The 27,287-nt window shown below is 39.8% G+C and overlaps 1 protein-coding gene across 7 annotated transcripts in view; it reads right to left on the reverse strand.

Moving 5' to 3' along the window:
• The window catches only part of TBC1D4 (TBC1 domain family member 4), a 97,397-nt gene that overhangs the window by 11,678 nt on the left and 58,432 nt on the right, over positions 1–27,287 (reverse strand). For 2 of the 7 annotated variants that reach the window (XM_032099958.1, XM_032099963.1), the window contains exons 4-15: positions 25,238–25,342; positions 22,566–22,698; positions 20,650–20,741; positions 19,769–19,879; positions 18,996–19,115; positions 15,407–15,481; positions 14,204–14,430; positions 12,177–12,326; positions 6,011–6,171; positions 4,879–5,088; positions 2,972–2,974; positions 1,156–1,314 (exon numbers count right to left, since the gene is read on the reverse strand). In XM_032099958.1, the coding sequence (XP_031955849.1) occupies positions 1,156–1,314; positions 2,972–2,974; positions 4,879–5,088; positions 6,011–6,171; positions 12,177–12,326; positions 14,204–14,430; positions 15,407–15,481; positions 18,996–19,115; positions 19,769–19,879; positions 20,650–20,741; positions 22,566–22,698; positions 25,238–25,342 (1,546 nt within the window). The other 5 variants (XM_032099960.1, XM_032099959.1, XM_032099962.1 and 2 more) reach the window with 5 other exon arrangements.

Here is a 27,287-nt window from a genome sequence, read left to right on the forward strand (position 1 = left end):
AAACGTGATCAACAAACTTAAGAGCAATTACCCTGAGCAGTATCTTGGGCAACTGAGGTACAGATATCCCTTGCTTTGCCACTTCTGAGCTGTTAGCCTCCAGCAGGAAAAGATGCACAACTACACACAGAATGTAGAACAACCTGTTTAGGAAGTCTGAACTAAATTCTCAAGTGTAAAGTACAGGGAAATCCACCTCCTCTTTCCCTTCTCAAAAGGCTGCTCATGTTAGTCCACAGACACAGAGAAATACATCTCCCTTCTATTTCTCCCTTTCTATTTGAAAGTCAAAATGTCAACTCTGCTAATACCTTCTAGGTAAATAATTAAGAAGAATGCAAGTTTAAAATACCATATCCTTGTTCCCAATTCTGAACTGCTATCCAACAGCAGAAAATAGGGTATCAAGATAAGTAATTTGTTGGCAGACTTCGGAAGGACACTAATAGGAACTGCTTTATATCTACTACAATTTACTTTGGTAGCAATTTAAACCTCCCTTCTGTACCACAGCCAGATCAGGCTGAACTGTTTTTCAGCATCTGTAACACAGATATGATATTCTATGGAAGAGGGCAGAGCAGTGTAATCAGGCCCTACATCTGCATCATAACAAGGCCCTCTGGATACCCTCTTGGCCTATGGCTAGTCCACAGGAAGATCTACTTCAAGACAAAATCCCCAGCCTTTCACTCCAGGAAATGAAATACTAAGTGACCGTATTCCAGGACTCTCCAAAACTTGGCTCTGATTTCCCTAGGTTTTGGGCACAGACCACAGCAGACATTATGGTCCAGCCTTCTCAGTAAGCAAGTAAAATCAGAGCATCTGAAACTCAGAGTCAATTGGACCCACTGATCAGAGACCAGAAGTTCAGAGGTGCAGAGGCTCCTAGTTCCATCTTGGATGTAATGATACACGGAAACAAGATGCTACTTTCAGGGGTATGACTGTACATGTTTCTGCATTGCTGACATTGCAAGCTGCAGACACAGCAGAACCTATTTTCTGTTTTGCAGGAGAAGGTGAGCGCCTCTGAAAAGAAGGCAATTTTTTGCTTCTGGAAGAAGTGTATTGCTGGCAGATTTCTGTTGGATCAGAAGAAAACAAAAAATATCTTCAGACTTCATACCTGAAAGCCTCCTACATAAATACCTTCTTTTAAAGTGGAATGAATATCTTCCATGTCACATCGGATTTTGGCTCTGCAGTTTAGTAACTTCTTATCCCAAATATTTATGGCATCTTTCTGACATGTGCCAACTTCATCATAGTCCAGTTTTACTTTTCGTGATTGGAGCTCATCTCTGCTTGCTAGAACATGGAACAAAAAGGAAGAGCACACGGAAAACCAGAATATCAGAAAATTACAAGATAACAACAAATGCACAAACCCCATTCAAGTTAGATCTATCTATCCAATAAGCTGACTGGGGATAAATACATCTACAATTCATTAGTTTATAGCTTAGATGGGGACAGTTGTTGTAAGATGCTGCATGTAACAATTTAACTTCTCTTACTGGGTCATGAATATTAGCAATTCATGAAGCACATAAAAACATTTTTTAAAGCTTGGGGCAAAAAAACCCACATTCAACAAAACCTCACAGCACCTGCTCTGCAAAAACACCTTTGATCATTTTGTTCTTGTTTATATTGAACATTACCATTGTTTTAGTATGGAAAGTCCCAAACATATGAATGTTTGTACTAGAGATTTAGGCAAGCAAGCTAAGCAAGTCTTCTGAACTGAGTCAGTCACACTGGCTCCAGCTCTTACATGTCCCTTAAGAGAGCAAGAAAAGCTCTTGGCACTGCTACCTGGCATCATCGGGCTGAGCAAACAGAATGAACCAACATGAGCCATAGCCAAAAAGATACATTTGTGCTGAAGCACAGAACTCTTGATGTTATAAACTAAAAAGCTTTGCTGCATAGGACTACCTGGTACAAAGTATTTATTACACTACTTCTGAAACAAAGCTGCATTGTCATCCTGGCATTTCATTGAGAAGCAGCTTTCATTTCCATTACTAAGAAATTAACTCTGGGTATTGTATTATTCATGATGCATGTGCAGAAAAACACTTCAATTCCTCTAACTACTGGTACAAAAAACTGAAATCAAGACTTGTATGTGTCTTAATTTAGAGAGATATGTTTAGTTGTCACTGGAGTGGAATGTACATTTCACAACTTGACCTCTGAGCTGCAGTTGATTTTATCCCAAATTTGCCTTGATCTGTGCACAATACTCCCTGCAGAAGCCTCCTTCCTCTTACAAATGTATTCCCTTCCCCACCATCACCTCTAGGTAAAAGCAAACTCTCACTCACATTTTTATACATCCTGCAAAACAAGACAATCTGTTCCTTCACCTACTCACCTCACTTCAGATAGAGTTAATATTGGATCAGTCCACAGGATCATTGCCTAGCCCACTTCAAAAAAGACAAATTATTTCCAAAAGCTCTGTTACACCTCTGAGATATTACCCACTCAATACTATAGGGGCCCCTGCAGAAGCAGGTATGCAAAGTGCAGTACACTGCTATAAAAATGCAAATGTGATCTTACCACAGGAATTTGTAGTTCAGCTGGGGCGATTTCAAATGCTACCCTACTGGTGTACGATTTCACCCAAGAATTCTCACTCTTGGAGGCAGCATGCAACTCAAGAGAGCAGTAACATACTTCAGTGTGACAACAAACTCCCACATTAATTGTGCAGTTAACCCTAGCAAAAGCCAGCAAGTTTGCCCATTGATCATACCTGCTCTACCTACTACACCATCCTTGGTTGTTTTCAGCCATCCTTACATTTTTCCTAATCATTGCTAGGTGGCCTGCTACTTTTTGCAGCTCTTATATTTCTAGATGACCTACTGGAAAAAGGAGCTTCTAGGTTCTCAGAAAAAAAGAAAGGAAAAGAAAAAGAAAGCAAGTTTGCGCAATTGACAGAACTTACCTTCTGTAAAATAAAGAACTAATAGCATTCAAGTCTCCTCGACAGCAAAAGGAATAGGAAAAGAGGTTCTATTAATATTTTGTACATAAAAGTCAACAAATGATTAACAGAAAACCACTAGAAACAGTTCCACAGCAATTCCAGTCTTAAACCAGTGGAATATATACAACTAATAAATTCACAGCTAGGAACCTGGCTTCAAGTAAAGGTATTTCTGCATTTCTGTTACTACATTTCCCTTTCCTGAGATGTACATTTAATTGTAAGGCCAAGAACCACCTGAACTAAGGCTTGTTTGGAATGTATCAGCTCTGCACATGTCCTGTCCATAAAATGGCCCATGTTATAACAGACCACAGGAAGGAAACCTAGATAGGTGCTAGAATAGTTTACTTTTCACCCTTTGAAAATAAGATGATGAATTCTAGGTAGCCAGAGCACCACTTTCACTAGCAGTACTTACGAACCTGAAAATAAGAATGGAGACATGCTCCTTGGAGCACAAACCAAGAACGTGGGCTGGCAAATGAGTGCCAGTTTGGCATCTCCACTGCCAACACTCCTGTTTTCACCACAAATGATCAGGTAGGAAGAACCTAATTTCTACATATCCATTACAGAATGGAAGCAACTTGTAACTGAGTCTTAAAGGAACTGGACTGATTTAAGAGTTTTCAGTACCCTTAGCCACACAGGATGGGTATAGCAAAGAGTTTATCCCTCAGCAGCTTAAAATAACAGAGGGAATAACATGAAATTAGTCACCCCGGCAGATCTCCAGCTTCCTCACCCCACAACAATAGACTATTTGCTAAAATGGTTTATGAAATGAAGATTTTGGCTGAAGTTCTCTCTAGATGTTCCCTATGAATCTAGGAGTTTCCACAGAACTGTGTGCCAACAGGGAGACAAACTGTAGAGAGAAATGGCACCAAGAAATACTCTACGTGTGCAGGAAATACATTCAAGGATGTATGCTTGGAGGGATATGGGAAAAACTTCTGTCCTGATGTTTTTCTTTCCTCTCCCTGCCTTCCCAGTAAGCTAGTCCAAAGAAGGCCAAAGAGTTAACTGACCTTAACAAGATCATTATGTTTTGTCTGAAGACTCAGACTACCGTATATGTTGTACAGCATAAAGGAGAAGATGAAGGCAGCAACTGCAGAGAGGACACTTGGAATTTTCAACTTGCACCAAAAGCTTGCTAGTCTATTTTACTGAAGAACTTCTATATGCTAGGACAGACATTGCATCCTATCTTTTATTTGTGTGAGTCTTGACCAATCATAATAAAGTATCTTAGCCAGAAGCTCAGGCAACTGACAATCAGAACAGTCAACTTTAGACCCCTCACTAACAGCACTCAATTTTCAGTGTACAGTGCTCATGGTTCCAAAAAACAGAACTTTCTGACATACCTCAAGAGCCAGTTGCTCAAAAATCATATTTGGATTCAAGCATTAATAAATTACCACTGTGACGTGGTTAATGAAGAACAAAAAGCCTGGAGAGAAAGGCCATGAGCTGCAAAGGACTGAAACGAGATAGAAAGGGTAAGGTTTACCATACCTAAGTGTTCACACAGCTCCTGTTCTCCTCACTCCACATTACAACTCCTGGACTCAGACAGATACAACAAAGACTGTAGCATCCTTTGTCTAACATGCACTCAAAAAGAAAAATTTATCACTTTCTTCTGTCACTAAGATTACTCATTTAAAGTCAGGTAGACAGAGAATCTGGTAGACTGTGAGACAGGACTAGGAAAACACAGGTTTTTTCTAGTACTGTTAACTGAAAAGTTACAGAACCACATCTCTGTTTGAGGTGCCCAACACCAGAACAGTTTTCATCTTCAGGCAGCAGAATCTGCAATAGCTTTTAGGGGTATTTTCTAAATAGCTAACCTTCCAGCTTCTGGTTTTCTTTTTCCATTCGAAGTAACAGAATTTGTTGATGGATGGCTTTTCTCCACAGACTTTGTAGTTCTTCTGAGTTTCTCCTCTCTCCAGTTTTATCTGGACCATCCTCATTTTGCAATACTAGAACAAGAGGGTCCTCCTCCAGGGGTGGAGCAAGGGGGGATAAGGGTAACAATTCACTTCCATCATGACCATCTGCAAAGAATCAGAAAGCTATTACAGGAAACTCAGATTGTTTGACATACAAAAAATCTATGTCATAGCAGAACAAAAATAGCTGTCTTTTACATTCAGCAGTTGAGTTGCTGATTCCAAAGACAGAGAAAATGCAGTTCAACAGTAGAGGATTCTTTTTAAATAAGTGTTTTGCTTACATTAAATAAATTTATATTAAAATGAAATAGAGCTAAATAAAGGGTCACCCAGTATTTCAAACCTTTCCCCTGCCAGCTCCTTCCACAGGCCTTACAATGAGGCATTTATCCATAAAGTCTCCTTTACTTGTTTACTGCTGTGATTTACCATGGGTTCTATATAAAAAGAAACCTTTTCCATCTGCTAACCTACACTACAGAGAGTGCTGTAGCACTTTATGCTCACTAAACATTGAGTTTGTCATTTGCCTATGGTTTTGAATTCTGCCAAACAGGACTTTATCAATAGCATGATTTCAGCTACTTCAGAGGTTTCTACCTTAAATGGCTTAAAGCTGTAACAATTATTAATACACTCAAGAGGTGCTATGTACACCACAAGGACACGACATAAAATTTACCATTTTCTGCAAATACTCCTATTATGTACACAGGCTAGGGTAAAAATTTCCTAACTGTTAAAAAGATTATCTTTGTCAGCAAGAGACCTGTCTTAATTTCCTTGCTACAGCAGCTATGGAAGATTGCAATTCATTTGATTTTGATGCCAAAGGCCTCTCTTCAAAGCAACAAAAACCTAAATAGTCTAAAGCCAAATGAGCACAACTGATCTCTGGCAAGGTTCTAGCATGAATATTGTACCACACTGAGTCCCTTCTCCCTTTCACGTTATCACATGTTGCAGTTCACTACAGTATTAAGTAACAACTGCTTGTTTATTTTCTTTAAAAGCACACACAGACCTGGATGCTGCATCTTGGAAGGAGATTTATTCATAGGTGAAGCTACCTGCAGGAATATTCTCCGCCGCCAGGAGATGCGGCGAGGTGTGAGCGTGGCCCCCACAGCATTTAGAGATTCACTGCTGCAGAAGGTTGATGTTCTTTTCTTTCCCTCCCCATCACTGAAGGAAAGAAAAAGCAGATGGGGTATTTAAAGTCAGTATTCCTTGTAGGGGGAAAAAAAAATCTTTATTAACTCTGTCTAATGTATAACCAAACCTGCAGGAGCATTTGAGGGGAAGCTTAAGAAGGCAAAGCATGCTGTGTGTGAGCTTCACCTTGAATACTCAAGCGCCCAATTGTTTTCTTGTAGCACAGTGCTGTGAAGTTTGCACTGTATACCACCAGGAAGCATCCATAGCATTCATACAGGGCTTAGCTGGAAGCTTAGAATAAAAGCTTAACTTTTGGAGAAGCTAAGAGAGAAACATTGTAATACTTAGCCTCTAACTTTGACAGCAATGGGTTTTGTTTTGCCATACACAAGTCTTCTGGGAGCAATCTGATGTAACAGCCCTAAAAGCAGAGATGGTGCTCCAGTGGAGCACAACACTCCATTTAGAGCCATTTTAAATGTCATGCTGAGCTCACAGGTGAGTATTTTATTGGAGACAATGTTCTGCCTTCTCATACAGTCTCTTTCCTAAGCTTCAAGAAGTGGATGCTTCACTTGGATAAATGGGGACAGATGTCCTCATGTTTCATCAGCACCTCCAGCTGTAGGAACAGAGCCCCTGCAAACAGAGGGCAGATCTTCTCTCCAGCTGCCATGTAGAAATATAATTACACATTAATTTTAATAATATTTTATGCTGCTGGAAGAAGTAAGGAGAGGATAGAGGAAAGCTTTACTGGGGGGACACACCAAGCATACCTTTCTACTGACTACTGCCAGAGAAAAAGACATTTAGCTGTCATAAGTACTTGATCCACTTTCAGAAATATTTCAAAATTTTGCATTTGTGGTAGTAAATTACGTGCAGAGATATTATATAGCAATGGGTACATTGATTATCTGCCACAAATCCTTTCACATAATGTCAACAGCACAATTACAAGCTTTTAGGAAAAGAGCATCAAACAGGGGGAGCTGTTTCTGCAGCTTCACCTTCAATACAGGGAATACTGATGTATCAAAACAGTAGCCACGCTTAAACCTTCATCCTGTAACAAATTTCCATGCTATAATGCAAGGATCCTAAAAAGTTAGATTAAAGGAAAGCCCAGCATGTTCACTATGTTTTTAGTGGTAAGGCAGTTGCAGATGATTGCAGTTTGCCAGCTACAGTCCATCCCCCCACATCTGGCTTGCACAGGAGAGATCTGCAAGGGAGGACTACGAAGTTTTACCTATACCAGTCTTCCAGCTACATTATCTTAACCAGCACTTCATAAGTAATACTCTGTGCTGAATGAATGTGCCGAATTCACCAAGCTAGAACCGGCCTTTTTGCTGACCAAAGCTGTCAGGATGCTAATGATCTACAACAGCTCCCTGATATTCGCAAGCCTGAGTGACCAACTGAACTCACTATCATACCAAGGTATAAGACCCTCCTTTCATATCCTGGTGGAGAAATAACCATGACTTCATATTCACCTACCCAGTACAAGGCACCACCCCTCCTCTCTTCTAAGAACAGTGCTACTGGTTGGGAGCCCTGAATAACACACAGTCTGAAGTGTTCTCCACTCCTGATTTAGCTTCCGTAGTGCCTCAGCTCCCTATGCATCACACTATTGGTGGGTGGCCTTTGAAGATCCCCATGTTGCATTAACCTAAACAGCAACTGTGACAATCTTCTTTATCTAACTCCGTGTCTGATGATGGGTAACCACTGCCTGTGGTAGCCAAACACAGACTACATAGACTATAACACTAATTCTGAACCCATAGGTGCTGTTTTTCAAAGGTATTTCAGTCCAAAGGCTCCTGGAAATGGGATACTGACTTTGGATATGTATAATTCTAACTTATGTTTCTATAAATAACTGTAACAGAACTACTGCTTACTGTTTCAAGTCTTACATATCATCGCATGTTATAACACAAAAACTGAGTCATTCCAGGGCTTACTAAACAGATGCTATATAACAAGGGAATGAAAACTTCCTTTCTACTGCTATGTACAAAAATCCATATTCAGCTACTGTGCCTCTAGACAGTCCTAGGAATAGTGTTCAATTTAGAGTAGCAAAATTCACAGAAAAGTCAGAATAAGAAGGTGGCTATTTTAGGGTATGAAACTAAGTTGTTTACACCATTTGAGTCATGGAGTTTACATTGGGATGAACCAATCATGTACGCTACCTCATGAAGCGTGCAAACCAGACAGTTCTGAGGACCTGTATTCTGTTGTTAAAAATCCTCTCTCCACAAAAATCCCCAGTCATTTTAGGCAACTAGTATTAATCACCTCCTCTTTCAAAGAGCTGTCCGATAAGTGATTAGAGGAAAACATCTCCAAGTCTCAGAAACACACCTTGTCATATTAACCCAGAAAAACACCAAGACTTAGGAAAGGGAGGGTAGAAAGGGAGCAAAGAAAGTTTCTTCATTTCAAGACAGACAACTCCTAGCTTAGTATGAGATCTGAAGATGTGAAACAATACCCTACAAAGCAAAAGCAGCAAGAAGTCAGAGTAAAATGGTAGTGTCTCCTACCCTAAAGAAAAGATTCAGGAAGTTGGTGCAAAAACCAGTTTCTCTAAACAGAGTGGGGGTAAAGAAAAAAATTAGCTATCAGCTCCCAGCAAAATGAGAGGTTTATTAATGTGAGTGGAGAGACTAAGAGCCAAAGCATCTCCAAAACAAGAAAAACAACTTCTTAAATAGAGTTCAGTCATTGCTACTGAAAAGCGGAGCAGAATTTTCACTACCACCTAAGCAGACATCTACATAGGAAACGTGCTGCAAGGTCACCTAGCAGAAGAATCTCTGGAAAAAGGTGACAATGTAATACTCTGTATTTAAGATATATGCATCACAACTCAGTTTGGAGAATAATGCTTCTCTGTAGGGCTACTTAGCCTACGCTTCTGACCCAATACAGAAACCAAAATGCATTTAGCAGCTTGTATACAATAAAAAATGAACAGCTGTAAATTCAATATAATGCCTCAAATATTTCAGTCTGTACTTTTATCCTTAAGCTGTTCCAAGCAATAACCCAAGTACTCAAGAGTACTGATCATCTAAGGTTTTATCTCTGGTTTTAACTGCAACTCGGTTTCACCCATTCACTATTCTATCAGATAATGCATAGCATGAAGATGAGACAGCTACTTCAGAGAAAGAAAAAAAAAAGAGAAGAAAGAAGAAATCTCAACAAATTGGTCAGACTACAAATATGCTTCTTGCTTGGTTTTGATTAGCTAAATCTCTTTCCAGAACTATTCTTTAAAATGTACCCGAAGACTGATATTTAAAAAACCATAATGCTACCCCCTTTCTTGTGAACTCTTCACATAATACTTACCTGAATTATTTTTCACTTGAGTCCATGAAAGCCAACTGACTTGTGAATAAATACTGTTGTTGTTCATGCCAAGACTTGTATTTTTCCCCATTTTGCTTTCATTTCAACTTCTCTTCTGATTGCTCTAAGTAGCAATTGAATCAATGCAACCTACTTTGCAATTTGGAGGCTGAGACAGTACAAAATCCCCCAGATCAAGTACAGAATTCAACTTCCCAGCACTTCAGCTGGCAGAAGCCTGTACGTAAGACTAATACATGAAGCATTCCTCCCATCTAGGAAGAAGAAAAACCAGTTTCTATCAGTTTACACCCCTCTATTCATTCTCACTCCTGTCATATATTTTTATTCTGAATAATTACTTTCTGCTATTTTGTTTAAAGAATATTCTCAAGTAGTTTACTTCCTTCATGAGACATGAAGCTGTTTTTAAAAAAAGGAATCTGTTCAAATTCAAATTCAGCTTCAATTATCCTTGCACAGCAATGCAATGAACAGAGAAACTGTGGGCTATCAAACCTATGCTGAAGGTTGTTCCATTTTTAAAAGTGCTGCTTTTACGTTTATATTAAAAATTCTTGTTTACCTCTATGTTGATCAGACCTTATTTTTACTCCTTATCTGCAACTCTGTTCAATATTGAATGCTGCACAGCACACTTGTGAAAAGTCAAGACTGTGTGGAGATCATTTCCATCCTAGCCTTCTCTCCAGAGAAATGTATTGACAATGCCATAAAAACATTCTGAAGGCACCTAAAAATATTACGGTGATGCCAAAATTTTACTATACTGTTCATTCCTTAAAGAATGGAACTGTATGGGAAGCTTCCAACCCAAACCATTCTGTGATTCAATAAAAAAACCACAAAAAACAAAACAAACAAAAAACAACCAAAAAAAACCCAACGAAAAATCCTATGCCATTCTATAGCATTCTCTTTGCATAGGCCCATCTGGCTGCTACAATTCCAAAATCTTTCTAAAATGAATTCCAGCTGAAACTGTCTTTGCTCTTTCACACTGAAGATTGCCAGAACACCAATAAAAGCTGCCTGCTGCATCATGTGTAGTCTCAAAGCTACATGATAAAGAAGTGAGACTCTACAGAATTCTTCTCTGGCACAACAGGAATTCCACACTTCATGAATGCATAGTAACCATGATTATTCTGGAAAATGCACTGAAGTTTTAATTAGGGTTCCTAACAGTCAAACAGTTTACAGTTTGCAGATTGCAAAGCTTAATTCCAACCTAACATATACTCACTCATATCAGAACGCTAAGAACACCTCACAGTGATCCTACTGGGATAGATGGTGGTCCTCTGAGAAAAAGAACAAAAGGGAAAAAATCCCAACAAACCAAAGAAGAAGCCTACAAGAAAAAAACACTGTAAAACATTAGAACTTCCTCTCATTCCTAAACCTGATGGCATAACATACATTCACAACTTTTGGCCACCATCAATTGGACAATATATTTCATTCTCCATTAGCCAGATGAAGTGGATTACCTCAGTGACCCTTATCACATCAGCAGTATTCACTTGGCACTTCTTTCTGACCATACTTGTCATATTCCCTCCACAAACCCAGCTAGATGCTAACTGTGCACTCTTGCTACTGCAATTTCCTCACCATGACAGTTCAGGCCCAGTTACTCCCAGCAAGACCTATAGCTAATGAGATCCCATTTTCACAAGAGTCCTCATACAAATTAAAGACCAAATTGTACCAGGAATGTGTATACTGTAAAACCTAAGTGGAAGCATGGTGGTCTTCTGGGAATTACTCCTTGAAAATCTCCCCTCCTTAAGAGTTCAAAACTCCACTACAATGAAACACAGTACCTTGACCTGCCTGCACAACCAATTCCAAAAACAGTATCTCAGAAATTTCAGTTTGGAATTATGTGGCAATACAGTACAGTTTTCATACAATACTCAATCCTTCATTCTCCAGATCCAGAAAGCTTGGTTTAATGGTGTCCACTGCCTGTACAAACTGACCTGGGCATTGGTTCAGCTTGGATCAAGTCTGCTATCTAAAAGGAACACAGAAATAAAGCTGGAATGGAACCCAAAATAGAGTGGTCTGTAAGAGACAGGTTTGGGGTATTTTTTGCCACTTCTCATACCTTTCCTTCTTCCCAAATCCTCTTCAACTAGAAGTTATTTATTAATTCTCTCTGAATGTCTCACAGTTAGTATCACTCAGTTAACTTGGTGTTTCCCCTTCCTCATGCACAGGCATCCCACATTAGTACTGTACACTCTTCACACTGCTCTTTTCTTATTTTCACATGCCAATGATCATGGCAACACATGCTGGTTTGCATTCAGCAGAGAAAGCGTTAAATTAGCATAACACTCCTAAAATCCACTGCATTTCACGTGACAAATCAATGCAGCAGATTTGCAACACTACAACAGAAATAGGTTAATAGCTGCTAGGTGTCAGCATAGAAGCCTCTGTTTTTAACAGGCTTTTTTATCCAAAAGCCCGCTTGTCCATTTGCATCACGGAAGTCTGTTAGAAATGCAGGAACACAAGGTGGAGTGGGAGAGATGCCATGTGCTGCATTCCACTGGGAATCCTGCTGTTAAGCTGGTGGCACTGGAGAACTAGCCAGGAGACAATGCTCTCACCTCTTGGAGAGGTCACTTTCTGAGTGCTGGAGCAACCTTCCTGAGCCCTGGTAAAAGCTTTTCAGGAAAGAAGGGGCAGAGAGAGAGGAGGGGAGACCAGGTGACGCAGATTCACTCTCACTGAGAGCGCGCCGAACCCCGACCACAGGACTGTGCAGGCAACAAGAGAACACAGCAGATGGGTCAGCATGGATTTGGATACAACAACAAAACCACCAGATTAAAGACACTGGCCAAATACCTCATCTTGGCTTACATTAACTCTGTTTCCCAGATGATAAAATGTACCATGTGCACACCTTGGCAGCTTCCCTGAGGATATTGATTTTGCTGTTACAGCTGATTTCTATTTAAGAACTTTTCGATGACATTGCAGAACAGGGAGACCACCTTATTTCTTTAGCTTTATTTATTCTCAAAGCAAATTTAGAAAAAAGAATCTCTTAAACATTCAGAAAATATCTTCAGAAACCTTCTTTCAATAATATGAACCTCATTGTTTCTTCCCCTTCAGTTTTCTTTTCCTTTTGTAAACAACACATTAGGAAGTAGAGATTATTTAAATGCAGTCTTTCTGGACAAATTTTTGTGAAGTAATTAAATTAAGAAGGGTAGTCCTACTACACAGTTAAATATTACTTAGCAGTAGTAACAAGTATTGGAGGGGACATAAAAACTAATTCAGTTTCTTTTGCTTAACATTTATGACTAATCCTCAAAAGGAAAGAATGAAAAATCTCAGCCTAGAACCACACTGCTACAAACTGTTTTGACTAAAAATCTGCTGATGCCACTTAATCAGTGACTTCTTAAAAGTTACTACAAAGAAATGTAGTCAGCAAGTCCTTCACTTTGAACAGGGTTTCCTGTTTGCATACAACACGGGCAGTGGGAAAAAAGTTTATCTCAGTAAAAAACACATTATCTCTATCGAAACACAATTTAACAAAGGCTAGTTTCTTACCCTTCACTCCCTTCCATTCTCTCAAAACAGAATAAAATTTTTTGCCCTCCTCTACTAGCTGGTGCAGCATTCACACTGATATTTTAATGTAGACATCAAACAGGTGACAAATTACTATATAAAGCCATTTTTAGAAAACAGCCCACAAAAAGTACTATTATAGCCAAGCACTGAAACAGACAATAGATTGGAGAATGTGATCCTCCAACAGAAAAAAATTCGGCTCATCTGGACCTGAGTTTTGTAAAGGGTTTGGAGTTTGTAGAGTCACTTACTGCAGGTAGCCAGCAGCCTAGAAGTAAAAAAGAAGGTACAACCAAAGAAGCCCACAATGAACTCTGGGGACCTCTTCTGCTGAGTGAAGGAACTCCTGAAGGAACAGTGTTCCATATGTTAACAGTGGGAGAGTCTCCAAAAAGGAAGGAGAAAGAAGTTACAGAGGGAAGCTACAGAGGGAAGCTCTGGAGAAAGGCAAATGGGGAAATCACATGCCTCAGAGTTCAGTGGATGTGTTTAATCCTTTTGTCCTTTTGCAAGACTCCTCACCAGTTTTAAATCTGGACATTATCTCTGTGAGCTTTGACTAACACAGCTACAGACACTTGAAGCTGTCAATGCCTTTTTCATCCTGGCATAAAAGTTTCAGGCTGCCATCTCTGCTGTTCAAAGCATGGAGGCCCTCTTCTCCGAAGGGTCTGACTACCAAGACTGCCAAAAAGGCTCAGCTCAGAGGTGACAAATAAATAAATAAACAGATCGGTGCTGGCATCCAGCCAAATCATCAATTTGATGTACTGATGCCTCCCCCAAACCACTAATTCAGGGATTATTGAGTTACTGCAAAGTACCAAACTACTCAGAAGCAGACAAGATAGGCTGAGAATAAATAAATAAATGAACGAACCAACCCCGGAGAAGTGCAGAAACCAATCTGAACTAAGCTCCTTACATACTTTGTCAGAAGCAGGGCTGTCACAGCCTCCGTAAGGAGGGCCACGGGTGAGGCTGGAGCACGGGAATGGCAGGGGACCGCGGGCGGGTGGCACTGCATGCCCCGACTCACCTTGCTGCCTCCACGCAGTTCTGCCGCAGCAGCGGGGACCGGGCGCTCTGGGACCTCCCGTTCTGGAAGGTTATCCTCCGTCTGGCACTGGAGGGCGGGTGGCTGAAGGTGTGTGCACGCCTCCTGAACTGAGGGGAGTCCGAGCCTTCCTCGGGAAACGTCTGCCAGGCCGAGGACACGGGGGACGCTGGAGGAGTAGCTGGCGGGGAATCGCCCGGCGAAGTGTCCTGAAAGGAAGTGCTGGCGGAATAAGGCCTGAGGCTCTGTGCCCTAGGAGATCTCTCACTTAACCCACGGGCCGCCAGCACCGGGGCACCAAAGCCTCTCCCCCTTCTGGGTCACAGCCTATTGTATGCTAATATCACCCAAACCAGACATCCTTTGATAGTTCACGCCAAACCAGCAGCGTCCTTCTTCCAAAAAGGGAAAGCAGAGGGAGGAATAAAAATGTATACGCAACACAAACAACATACTAATTATTCCAGGCATCCTCTCACAGGGATTGGCATTCCAGCTACCAGACTTCTGTCTCTTTCGGGAAAACACAGGAATGGAAAAGACTAGGGAAACTGCTTTTAGCTAGTTTCCTCGACATATCGCGAGCATACTTCCTGTACCGTCACAGCAACATCCTGGAAGAGAGACTGTTATTACACAGCCAGTTTATGAGTAACTGTAGCAGGAAAACCATAACAGAATCTTCACCTCCTGGGAAAACCAGTAACCAACCCTCATGTGAGGTAGAACTTTAAAAACAGGAAATAAAAAGAAAGTGAACAGAGTTCCGCCCTCTTGCTACCATACAGCATCCCCAACAGCTGGGCTCAGGTCAAAAATTCTTACTTCCCTAAAGCAACTATTACTTACAGAAAGGATTCTTCACCTTCAGAGCACTTCCTTTTGTTGAGACATGACCTTACTTAATTACTTCAGTAAAACAAGGCAGAAACCAGAAATTCCTTGTTTTTTGTAAAAGCAAGGGAAGCGTAGGAAAAAAGGACTGGCAATCAGATTAAAGCCAAAGCTTCAAGTCAACATAAAGCCCAGCTTTCTTACACCCTCTGCCTCCCAGTGGAAACATCTTTGAGTTTTGTAAGTTGATGTGCTTTGTTCTACTTCCTTCAAATTAAAGCAGAGTGCCGTATTTATGCTTCACTGACACCTGTGTATGAAAACACCAGTTTAAGCTAAGCTCTTACATACTCTATCAGAAGCAAGGCTGCTGCAGCGCTCAAAGCTGTCCATGCTTCCCAGGCGGCCTCGCATTCTGCTGGCTCCCTGCAAGAAAAAAGGCAAGCAATTTAATCTGGTCTTTTTCCTCTTCTTCTGAAGGTTAGGCAAAGATGGCAACACCTGTGCAGGTGAACATGGGACAGTTCAGGCATGCGACACATCTGACGTAAGACCACAGATCATGGGTCAGGCACTGGACTTCACAAAAAATGACACCTTTAACTGGCCAAACTGTATCTTCTCCCACAGTGCTCCCAGGAGTTTTAAACCTGCAGCTCTATTGTTTGAGGCAAGTGAGTATTTCCTGACTAGACCGAGGCAAAATAGCTAAGTCGGCTTAAACAGCTGAGTTCAAAAAACTCCAGACTTCAGTACTGCGCAGGCACTGCTCCTGATGGATGCACCTGACACACCACAGTCCCATGAGACACAGTTTATCTATACCTAAACATTTCAGACAAATTAAGTCCACCTGAGCCAAAGGAGTAAAAGTACTAAAACTGGGAAAAAATGCTCTCTTGGCAGCAAATCCAGCCAAATACCACCAGACAAGACAAGACTTTTCATTTATAATGCAGATAAACCTGATGCAAATTTGCTAGAAATTTATGTTAAAGGATCTTTGCTGAATCTGTAAGTGTCCTTTGGTTTCACAAGGAAAGGCAATAGATCCGCAACACTTTTTACTACCTTTCACTCCTAATGTTAACTCCCTGGTGATGTTTGCTGTTGGACACTTCTGACTGCTGAAGCAAGTTGCTTTCAGTACTTTATCAGGAGAATAATAGCCTAGGTTTTAGGAAAACTATAGACAGAGCTTCTCTTGCTATGCTTGCAACTCCAGGGGAAGTTTTTGTCAACATCATCAGAATTTACTTAGCCTACTTTTTCCTGGTAAGAGCTATTTCCAAGACTTGGAGTGCCCTTTAAGTACATTATCCCACTCAAGTGCATTACCAGTAAATACTCTGCCTGAAGCATCTCTTCACTGAATCTCCCAAAAAACCACAAGCAAAGTATAACTCGGAAGTTTCTCACTACCTCTGAAAACACACAATTTTGGCACCGTAAAAAAGACTTTTTCATTAAGAAAGAACAACAACAGAAGAGGTTAGTGCAGTGTGGACTGGATGAAATCCGTTCAAGAGGTCAAAGAAAGGTTATATTTATTTCTCTGAAGTACCTCATTAGGAAGCCTGTTTTTGGTTCAAACCTCACAAAAATAAGATCGGTCCAGCAAAACAAACAAGTAAAGAAGTGACATTCCTCTGGGACTATGTAAAACCAGGGCACAGAAACCAGCATGTTTCCTAAGGCAAGTAGTGAGTGGCTTAAACTGTCCCTTGATGCTATTTACCTAGCTAAGAAGCCATTCACTTAAAGTGCTCCTAGATACTGGTTACATACTCCTTTCTTTCTAACTTTCCTAAGATTGAGGCTGTCTAAGAGTCTCCCCAACTTATACTGACCTCTAACTTTTATTTAAAAATTTTTATCTATAAGAAGATGCCAAATGCCACCTTAAAACAAAACGAGTATAAGTTCTTTCTTGGTCACTTTGTTACTAAATGTACTTTTAAATAAAGATGGCAACTTATGCATAATTAGCTCTACTGCATCAATACCATCTGCACTGGGCTTAAGGAGAGGAAAACCCACTACACCAATAGGTATTTAGTGATTAAATACCTTTAGGAATTAACCATGATCCATTAGGCTTGTTGTAATAGCCTGATGAAGAGTAAGAACTCCAGAAACAGTCATTGCGTATCACATGTATGCACATAACACACAGCACACCTGCACAAAGACACTTGTATGTACCTGCTTTAAACAAATAATTAGTGCTTGAGCTGCACTCTAAGTCATTTTTCTTGGTCTTGCACTGTGTAACCTTTAAGTGGATCTGCAAGGACGAACCCCTGATGTTTATCATGACTGCAATATACTGCTGTTCCTGATCTACCGTGCTGTCAAGTTAAAGATGAGACAACCTTTCTTAAAATCACAAATCCACTTCGTAAACAGCAAACTTGAAATGGCCCTAATTCAGATTCAGGTGTCCCCTTCTCTTGAACTCAATTATGGGCTGTGGTAGATCCTTATATTAAAATATGCAGCATGTCTCAGTGGCCCTGGGGAGAAGAAATACACTTTACCAAAAAAACCCTGACATCTACTCACAAGAAACTTCCCTTCAGAGACTTTTCAATTCAAGCAGTGTATTTCCTCCAAATGAGTTTTCCTTGACATGACTGGAGTGCCAGCATGGCTGGGCATGCTTTGCTGAGTTATTTCAGTGATATAGGCTTCTTTCACAGCCACCACAGGGTTAGTGACCCACCACCAGAGCTACATCACTTGCCAGTCACATGTCCCTTAGATGTGGAAAAGAAACCAGACTCATCAAAGGCACAACTGTAGCTGTCACCATTTGATGATATTCCAAACTGCTGAAATTACCCAGCTCTTCTGACTGCTATCACTCTTTTGCTCTCTTTCGCATACATTCTCTCTTTCTCTCTCTCCATATTCACACCAAGTCCCTAGTTTGTAAAATCTGCTACACCACAGAGGTCAAATTTGACCAGGAGAGTTTTACTGCTAGTTTCAGTCCTAGATCAAATTGACACCTACCTGTAAGTTCTAAGGATTCTCTCTGGCTAAGACTTATCTGTTTCCTTTACAGGGAACATCCGTGGCATCCTACATTTGTAGGTTACTTTATGACGTGTCCACGTAAGCCGCAGGACAAGTGCATCTTAGTGCTTTTAAAGTTACTAGCAAAAGGAACTTAATGTCACTGGTCCAAATTATCCTGTACTCACAGCTCATGACATTTCCTCTATAGTGACACACTGGATCCCAGGCACACAGCCTTCTTGAGATATTTCCCTATATGCCTCTTCTCTGCTCACCCTTCTGAGCAAGGGACACTAAGCAAAACTTGCCATTCAGACTTCTTTACTAAAAGACTACTTAATGTAAGAGACTTTCAGTGATAATCTGCAATTTCACATCATATCTGGCTAGGAACATTAAAATGAAGATCAACCCATTTTTTACGACTATTGCTTTTGTTTCCGCCTGCAAAAGGAACTTTTGCAATTTTTTTTTCTTTTTAGCAATTTTTAGCAATTTTAGCTATGAGCTGGAAGGCATTACTTCTCAGAACAGAAAGATTTCCCATATATGCAGGCACATTTACTCACACTGTGAAAAAACCAATAATGTCTCTTTATGGGACCATGCAACCATCCTGATTAAATTTTATTCTGAAGCAACACATCCAACAATACTCAGCTAGCTCACTTGCCACCTACAATGAATGTTTGTTATTCACAAATTCATCTTTTTTCCCCTCAGCATGTGTGGCCTTACTGTAAACTTTCTAGTACAGTTAAGACACAATCAACCCAGCTGTAACTCATGGATTTCACAACGGGGATATTGCTTCATTAAGCATTTATCAGACTGGGGACAAAACAAAAAGTATCTGATAGGTCATTATTGTCAAGGGTATTTGGGACAGCTGATGGTAATGAGTTGTTAAACTTACCCTTGAGAAGATATTTTCCAGAGAGCTAGTCAAGGATTTCTTGGCCTTGTTTTTCAGAACATCAAGTTTAAACCTGCCACCACTGGTGGTGCTTTCTGGAATTGCACTGTTAGAAATGACCTGTTGAAATGAGCAAGGACACTATTCACCTTTGCCAATTCTTCTTTTAATTGTGAAGACTATTTCCAAAGACTAGAGCTGAACCAAGTTACATAAGAAACAAAATACCCTTGGCCTTATTAAAAAAAACACCACAAACATACTACCCTCCTTCAAAAAAAACAAATCTCAAAAAACCAAAACAGTCTCCCAAACAAACAAACAAACCCACCGTTAAAGGCACATTCCATCCCCAAAGACGATATTGTAAAAGCATACCAATTTAACGATACTGTTGCCCATTTCCTTTGCAAGGTAAATTCACAGTTTAAACTGAAACAAATGGCCTCTTCATTCCTATCCTCCCTAGATATTATTGCTTAGGAATGGGGATCAAAGGGGAAAGAAAAAGAAGAGTTATCCTCACAACATAAGGAAATATAGACATAAAAGTAACTGGGTGTCTTTCTTTCTGTTGTGTCCCCTCAACTTATAAAACCCAAACAAGCCACTACAAATTAAATCAGATTTCTTTTCCTGTACAGTCCTTTCTTAATTACAATACCCAGCTTCAGCTACTCCTGAAGAAATCTAGCAGTGATCCTACTAGTAATTAAGACAGCATTTTAACAGGGTGGGAAGAGGGAGAGGAATAATACAAAACCAAGCTTTACCGATGGTGCTTCACCAATGTGGATGTGCGTTTTCTGCTTAGTCTCACAGAGCTGACGGAGATGTAAGATCACAAGTTCATTTTCTTCCTGGTCATTGTCAGGCTTCATTTTCTGTCAGTAACAGCAAAGAAAGGAGTTTGTCTTTCAAGTCATGACTTGCTTATTTTCCTTCCTATGTAGGTATTCTTTAAAATGAATATACTGGTACCCCAAACGCCAGAGTGCAGTGTCACTATGCTGTATTGCAATTCTGTCTGTGCGCCTTCACACTCCCTAGCAAGATAGAACAAAAACTGAAAAATGTTGCAGGCTGTAGAGAGAACGGAGTCTTATGCTCATACATTTTGTTTTCTAAGATTGTCTGTTACTATACAGCCTTATATGTGGCATAAGGAAACCAAGCCACTCTATTCTTCAGGAATCTATAGAGGAGCACAGCCTTTGGAAGCCTAAATCACTGTAACTTCATCCACTAGAGTACATCTGCTTACACCAGAATGTTGTGCCAAAGTAAGTCAAAAAAGACAAATTCTGAAGATGCCAGACATGTTCCTGATACGTGAATGTCTCTCCTGCTCTCAGCCTACTCCCACATCACCTTCAAGCAGGGAAACATGTTTGCAGATGAAAAACTAAGCTCAGAATAAAAAAACACACTGGGTAAAAACACACAGTACCTCAGCAAGTTCGGGAAACAAAACTTTTCCAACAGCAGTGTATCACACATAAGGTGAAGTTGGAGCATGCGATTTCATTATGATGTTTGGTGGGAAAATAGTAAATTCTAGATCAACTACATAACAAACCAAACATAATCAAATGCAAAAATATCTAGTCCATTTTATCATGGTCCTTTTCAAATTAGGAAGAACAGCTTCTACCTGAACACGTTCAAAAATGTCTGCTTGCTCATTATCACTTAGTGATGACAGATGTCTCTGAATTACAAGTTTGGCTCTTGGTGGATAAAGTCCTGGGAAAAGAAAGGACCATTAAAGCTTCTAGAGTCTCAAAAGATCTCTCAAAAAACATTCAAGCAAAATGACAGTAGAAGATATAAACCTGTACTTAAGTTTATACAAGTTAAATGTATGACAGTTGTATATCCACTGTATACATGATACAAAATAATTGAGGTTTTGCTAAACCCTCTGGCTTTGTCCCCTTTCTTTATTAGCAAAAATATAACCAGCAGCAGCTAAGTGGCTGGCTCCTGTGTAAAAGGTCGGGCTCCCTACCCCACCAATGGCTTCTGTCCTAATACCAAGAGATCACTGACAGCTGGAAGCCTGACAAGTGAACAGGAGAGGAGGAGGAAAGGAACAGATCAGGGTAACAACTGGAGAGATAACCAATGCATAGGATACTTGGAAGCTTTTAACTGAAAAACTTAGACGCCTTTCTGTCCAAGGAAAGGATAGGGTAGAGGTCATACCAGAGAAATGAAGACACTTTTAAAAGCAAGAACAGCATAAAAGCTGTAAGAATAAAGGAAAGAATTTCTGATACTCAATAAAGTGCACGTTTTGTCACAGAGCTCATTCTAGGAAGCTACAAAAAATGTGAGCAAAAACAAACCCTTTGAACTAGATAACGATGTTTTTTCTAAGATACCATTCACAGAAAATTGCAACCAGAACAGATAAAAAATTTTTTTCAAAGTCATGCAGCTTTAGGTTTGATTTTGCTAAACTTCTAGACTCAAAACAAAGCAGATGGATAAAAAAAAGGGACACTAAAATAAGTCTTTCAGTCACTAAGTAAAAAAGGTTATGAAACTACCATTACAGTACTCTAGTTGTTGCCTTAAGAGAGATTTTATTTTGATACTGGGTACTTATTATCCCGCAAGCATCTGTGTTCAAGTTACCTTCACTGCCTTATACAGCAGCCTCTATAGCTTATCATTTACAGAAAACTTCCCAGCTAAGCTTTATCACTTCTGAACACCTGTTGTTAAACCCGGAAACTGTAAGTCTCAGCCTAACAAAATTTCACCCCACTAGGATTTTACACTTCACTTTTCATCCACCAGAGGGAAGTAAGTTCAGTGAAGCTTCAATGAATGGGAGAACTGTAAATACGGAGCACCATGATCACTAAACCAGAAGATACAAGACTATTTGCTTTTTGTAACATATATGCTTTTTTTTTGCATAAAATACTTTGCAAGGACACATAGCAGAGTGACTATAAAAATAGGATTCTTACTTTTTTTTTTTTAATTTTGTCTTGTAAGACTTTTTGCATGTGTTCTGGCATACTTCACTTCCAGAGACAATACAAAAGTCTGTCTATTCATATCTGAAGTTGGGGAGTTGCCTTAACTTTCTTCATTAGATATTAATCTCCAAATTTAAAAATTTATTTTCCCATAATATAACTAGATTTTGAAGTGTGTGAGGGAATAAACACAAAGAAGGAAAAAATAACCCCACACAGGAAAGAAGGAACACACAGGAAAGAAAGATCCTTTTTGATCATGACTGTCTTTTTATGAATCATTTTGAAAGCATGCAAATTAAAAAAAAAAAAAAAAGCCAAACAAATGAAGGGTCAACTGGTGGGCTTTGCTGCTCTGCTTAAGAAAGGTATGAGGATGAAAGAGTATGTATTTATAACAGAAGCCATACTATTTCTGTCACAGTATCACTACTGCTAACACTCCACCTAAAGAGAGAGAATGCAAAGTGACAGTAAGAATTGCACACTGGGATACTTTCCCCTCTGTTCTTACACTAAGTTATTCCTCTAGAAAAATCAGCAAACAACAATAAAAAATAAACTCAGCTGCTACCTTCAATTCTTTCACAAAGTTTGTGCAATGAATGCATAGGGCAGGCCTCACACAGTTTTATCTGTGTCTTGGCATTTTGCAGAGCTGCAGCAGTGCTGAAGGCTTGTTTCAGGGTCAGCATTACCTCATCAACCTATATGGGACAGAGGGAAAAGAGTATATAAACAAAAATGCATGCCATATACATGAAATTAGATTTATAAATCACATCACAGGTGCTTTAGAATTAAAGAAAAAACCAAAACCATACAAACCCATTTTCTGTTTTCTAAAGAGATCAAAGTTGAATTCCCAGCTTTCTACCTTTTCTGTAGATGGTCACCATCTTTAAGTTCAGCCAGACAGTGTAATTTTGGTATCTAACCGCAGCTAGTCAAGCTTACTGGGAAGGCACCCACCGTTTTAAGAAGCTGCTAGTGGGAATTTTTGGGTTGAGTATGTGCTGGCTAAATAAAAAGCATTAATTTCTTTAGCTTCAAGTTTCTCCTGTAAACTGCACATGCTCCCTCTTAACCTCTGTCTTCCCACCACTAAACCATTTTAGCACCAACCCCCACAGACCCATCCCTGCTGCCAGACAGGAGTTTCCCATAAGAGTTCACTTTTCTCCCGGATACCAGATTGCCTACCAGCTTCATTACAAACACCACGTATCCTTAAGTACTGCTGGCCTGCCCTGCAGTCTGCCCTGATCTTTCCTCTGCTGCTGCCACAAACACAGCAGTGCTATGTTCCCACACACCAGCACTGGAAAAGCTCAACTTGTATCTAAGGAAGGCTGAGCTCACAGCATCTGTCCTCATTCATTCAAATATTCTCCCAGACCTTGCATACAAAGCACTTGGAGCTCCCCTCTCTGTATTTCAGGGGAATATAATGCATATTAAAAGCTGTTTGCTGAGTCTTAGCATTAACAAGGAAAGAGAGAGACAGCAGCGTGAGAACAATTTTAGGAATGAAATCAGTATTCAACTTCAGGATCAGGTCTCAGTCTGCTTTTTTTATAAGCAGGAAGAAAAAAGCTGAAATATTTGAGACCAAAATCATGCAGTTTAACACTGGAAACATACAGACTTTTTTGAGGGTCTGTGACTTGGGAGAAAAAAGAAAAAAAAAGTAGGAAAGGAACCTGAACGTAGAAATTTGAACTAGTTTATGTCCCAGTATGTCTAGGTTTGTTTTGTTTGCTTTAAACCTCGCAGTTTTACGCATTACCAGTAATTTCTGGGTGCTTTCTCTTACTAGCAATAAATCAGCAGGACACTGAACAGTGAATGTCCATCTTACAACACGGACTGGTAAGTTTTTTAAGTTGGCTACAATCCCTCTCCAATGCAAGATCCATAGAACAGTGCTAAGCCTATGGATTATGACTACACTAAAATCATAATAACTATAGCACAAACTGTAACTAGGAGCAAATATACACAAGCCTCCCAACACAGCCTGTCTGGCAGTGGAGAATCTGGAAAGCTCTGCCCTGTCACAGCCAAACTGCCACCAGGATCTGTGTGATTGCATCTGACAGCAGCTCAGGACTTTTCATTTCATACTGCATTGCGGACATACCCACACCTATCAGTACTAGAATAGGCAAAGAGGTTCATAAAAACATGGGGGTTTTATAGACCACTGAAGTCTTTGAATTATACATGATCAGATTTATCAATAGGTCATATGTAACATTTCCTGTTAGTGCAATGATAAAGCTAATTTCATAACAAGCTCCCATTTTGACAAAAGTGCAGCCTCGGCTGCCATTGTACATCTAGAGGTGTTAGCTGTTTGAAGTTCTGTTGATGTAAATCTATTCACTCTCAAGCTGGTCAATGGATTAACAAATTGCATTTTCAGCTAGCTAGAAAAGTGATTTTTAGGTTTATCTGAGAAAGAGCTAGCAGCTCTTAGCAGAGCCATCAGAAACAAACACATTTCAGAACAGGAAACAACTTCTTTTTAAAGTGTCAGAATTTTAAAATAAAAATGGAACAGTCAAAATAATTTACTGTATGCATCTCACACTATTAAGCTACCTGTTATCAGTAAAATCAGTAGCATCTGAAACTTCTGTTAACTGATACATACTTTATACAATGTCCTATGTACTTTTCTTATAGTTACATACATGCACGAGTACTATGGTTTTCTTCTTCTGTGATCAGATGCTGCTGTTTTCTTCTCCTGAGGAACAAAACAGACTACAGGGAAAAAGCTAAAGCCAGATGTAGGCTTAAGACACATGCAGGATCAGCCAATAGTTTAAACCCTACCCTGAAGGGTATGTTTGGGTTTTATTGTCAGCTTTGTTACCGATTCAATACATGTCTTCACATGTCTAATGGGGAACCAAGTCTCTCAACAGTTAGAACTGGAAGAGTTACAATCAAATACAGAGCCCGAATATGCTCACAGTCTGCATGCACAAACACACCCATGTGGATTTATCTGTTACTGATATAGGCATCAGCAGAGTAGCAGGATACAGCTGTGCACGAACGGAACACATGCGTTTCCTATTGCACATTTGCATAGGCACAGCTGACATCTTGCACCTGAGCAGATGTGACCACTGAGGCTCAGCTGACACAGCAGAATAACAGAGACTCCTGTTGTTCAGGAAATGCCTTGGAAATGCTCTGATGAAAACGTTAGGATCATTAATAAATACTCACCAGAGACTCACTTGCACACTGGAACACATAGCAAATGTACTGGCTTAACCCAGGTTCCACAGATTCCCGGCAAATGAAACCAAAGTGATCAACGTGTTTTATACCCTAAGAGAGTTTTAAAACAGCATTAGGGAACTATTTTATAAACAGGCTTAGTTTCCAAAAATTTGAGAAACTATAAGTTCATACTCCTAATGATTTATTTTACAAGTAGTATTGTTTAAATTGCTTTTTGTATTTAAGTTATATAAAGATCTTTATACAATCAAAAACAAAGTTATACAGCAATAAATCTGGACCTGAATTTATTCCATTAGCAAAACCAGATTTTCAGGGAAGCAAACTAAAAACTGCTAGATTGCATTTGGAATTGCCTCCACAGTGAAAATCTGATGTAATAAGCCCATGCTAAAACACAGGATTGGAGAATTATCAGGGTAGCAGCAGACCCTTACTTTCCTGTGATACTACACCAAAAAAAAAAAAAAAAAAAAAAGAAGCACGGAATAAGTGGCCACATACAGAATTCCAACCAAATTCTGCAATAAGTTCTTTGAGACTGAGTTACATACCAGAAATTTCAAGACACACTACACATTACTACTGATACTTTCTTTCAAGATCTTAGTATAACAGCTTGACAGGGAATGCTACCTTGCTAACAACAGTGAGAAGATCAAAGACAGCTGCTTCCTAAGAAGCACTGTATTCCCAGTCTCAATTCAGGGAACATGACTCACTATTGTTAAAGCTTTTGCCAATGTTTTTATCATCTGAGTATGGTAATAGTCGATTTTCTCAAAATGAAAGCCTAATCCCTCAAGTTCAAATACAACCAAAATCAGAACACGGCTGCTTGGATCCATCTCCAAAGAAAACACCTATATCATAAAAGAGAGGAGGAGGCAAAGCAACTTGCCTGTCACTACAGAAAACACTCTAGACAAAATTGGAAATGCAGTACGTGACAGACTGAACACATTGTTGCTACACACTTGTTGTTTTTAAAAACAAAATTCCAATAGTCACATTTGTGCCACTTAATAGGTGCAAAGGGTCGCTAAGGTGACACAAATGCCATTAGTTGAGCTATGGTCCAACTAATCTTGACTTCATTTTCTCGTGACACATGAAGTCTTCAGAAGCATAAAATAAAAAACGTCAGATACATACACATGTTGATCTATAGTACAGTGAAGTGCTGACCTCTGTTTTGCAAGAAAACATATTTACTAAAGGTGGCTTGGTGAGATGCCAGTTCCCTCACTGCTGACAGTGCCTGAACAAGTCTACTGCTGTCTTGACTTCTCAGTCTCCACAGGAGAACATTTCAGGGGGAAAACAGATGTGACACTTGCCCTAATGAAGCATAAATAGCACGGTATGTTCCTAAATCAACAGTACTTCCATCACATTTCTTTAAGAGGGTGGCAGGACTTGCCATGATGAGAGAGCCAAGTTTTCTGGTTTTCTGGGTTCCCTTAAGGGTAAGGCTGCAACAACAAAACTTCTACAGCTATTTGATATCTGAGTTTAGACTGCACACACAGAGGTTTATCATCAATTATGTCTGCTGCTTGTCAATTTTAAGGAGCATGGATAATTAATTGAATGCAGCAGCTCAACCATGCTTAAGCTTTAAGATAAAAAATACCTTTATTAGACCAGACTAAGAGAATCCAGAATGCAAACTGACGATAACATCTCCTTTTCATTGTTTGTGAAGCTTGAAAGGATAAATATTCCTAAGCCACAGTCCCACAATACATAGTAAATCACTGCTCTATAAATCCCTAACAGAGTAGCCCTGCCTGGGGCTAGCACCAAGTTCTTAAAGGAAATAACGATGAGGTTTATGAAACTAATGCTTAGTCTTGAACAAAATAATATTTTATTTCTATTGAACACAGAACCCCCTCGACTTCTCTGAAGTAACTGCTTTTCATTAAAAAAAAACAACAAAACAAACAAAATCCCTGAAGTATTGTGATTTCTTCTGTGCCTCTGAGTTCTTCAAGAATGCAAAGTAACAGAAGCTTTGCTCCAAATG

The sequence above is a fragment of the Corvus moneduloides genome, chromosome 2 (genome assembly GCF_009650955.1).
Source record: "Corvus moneduloides isolate bCorMon1 chromosome 2, bCorMon1.pri, whole genome shotgun sequence".
Classification (NCBI taxonomy): Eukaryota; Metazoa; Chordata; class Aves; order Passeriformes; family Corvidae; genus Corvus; species Corvus moneduloides.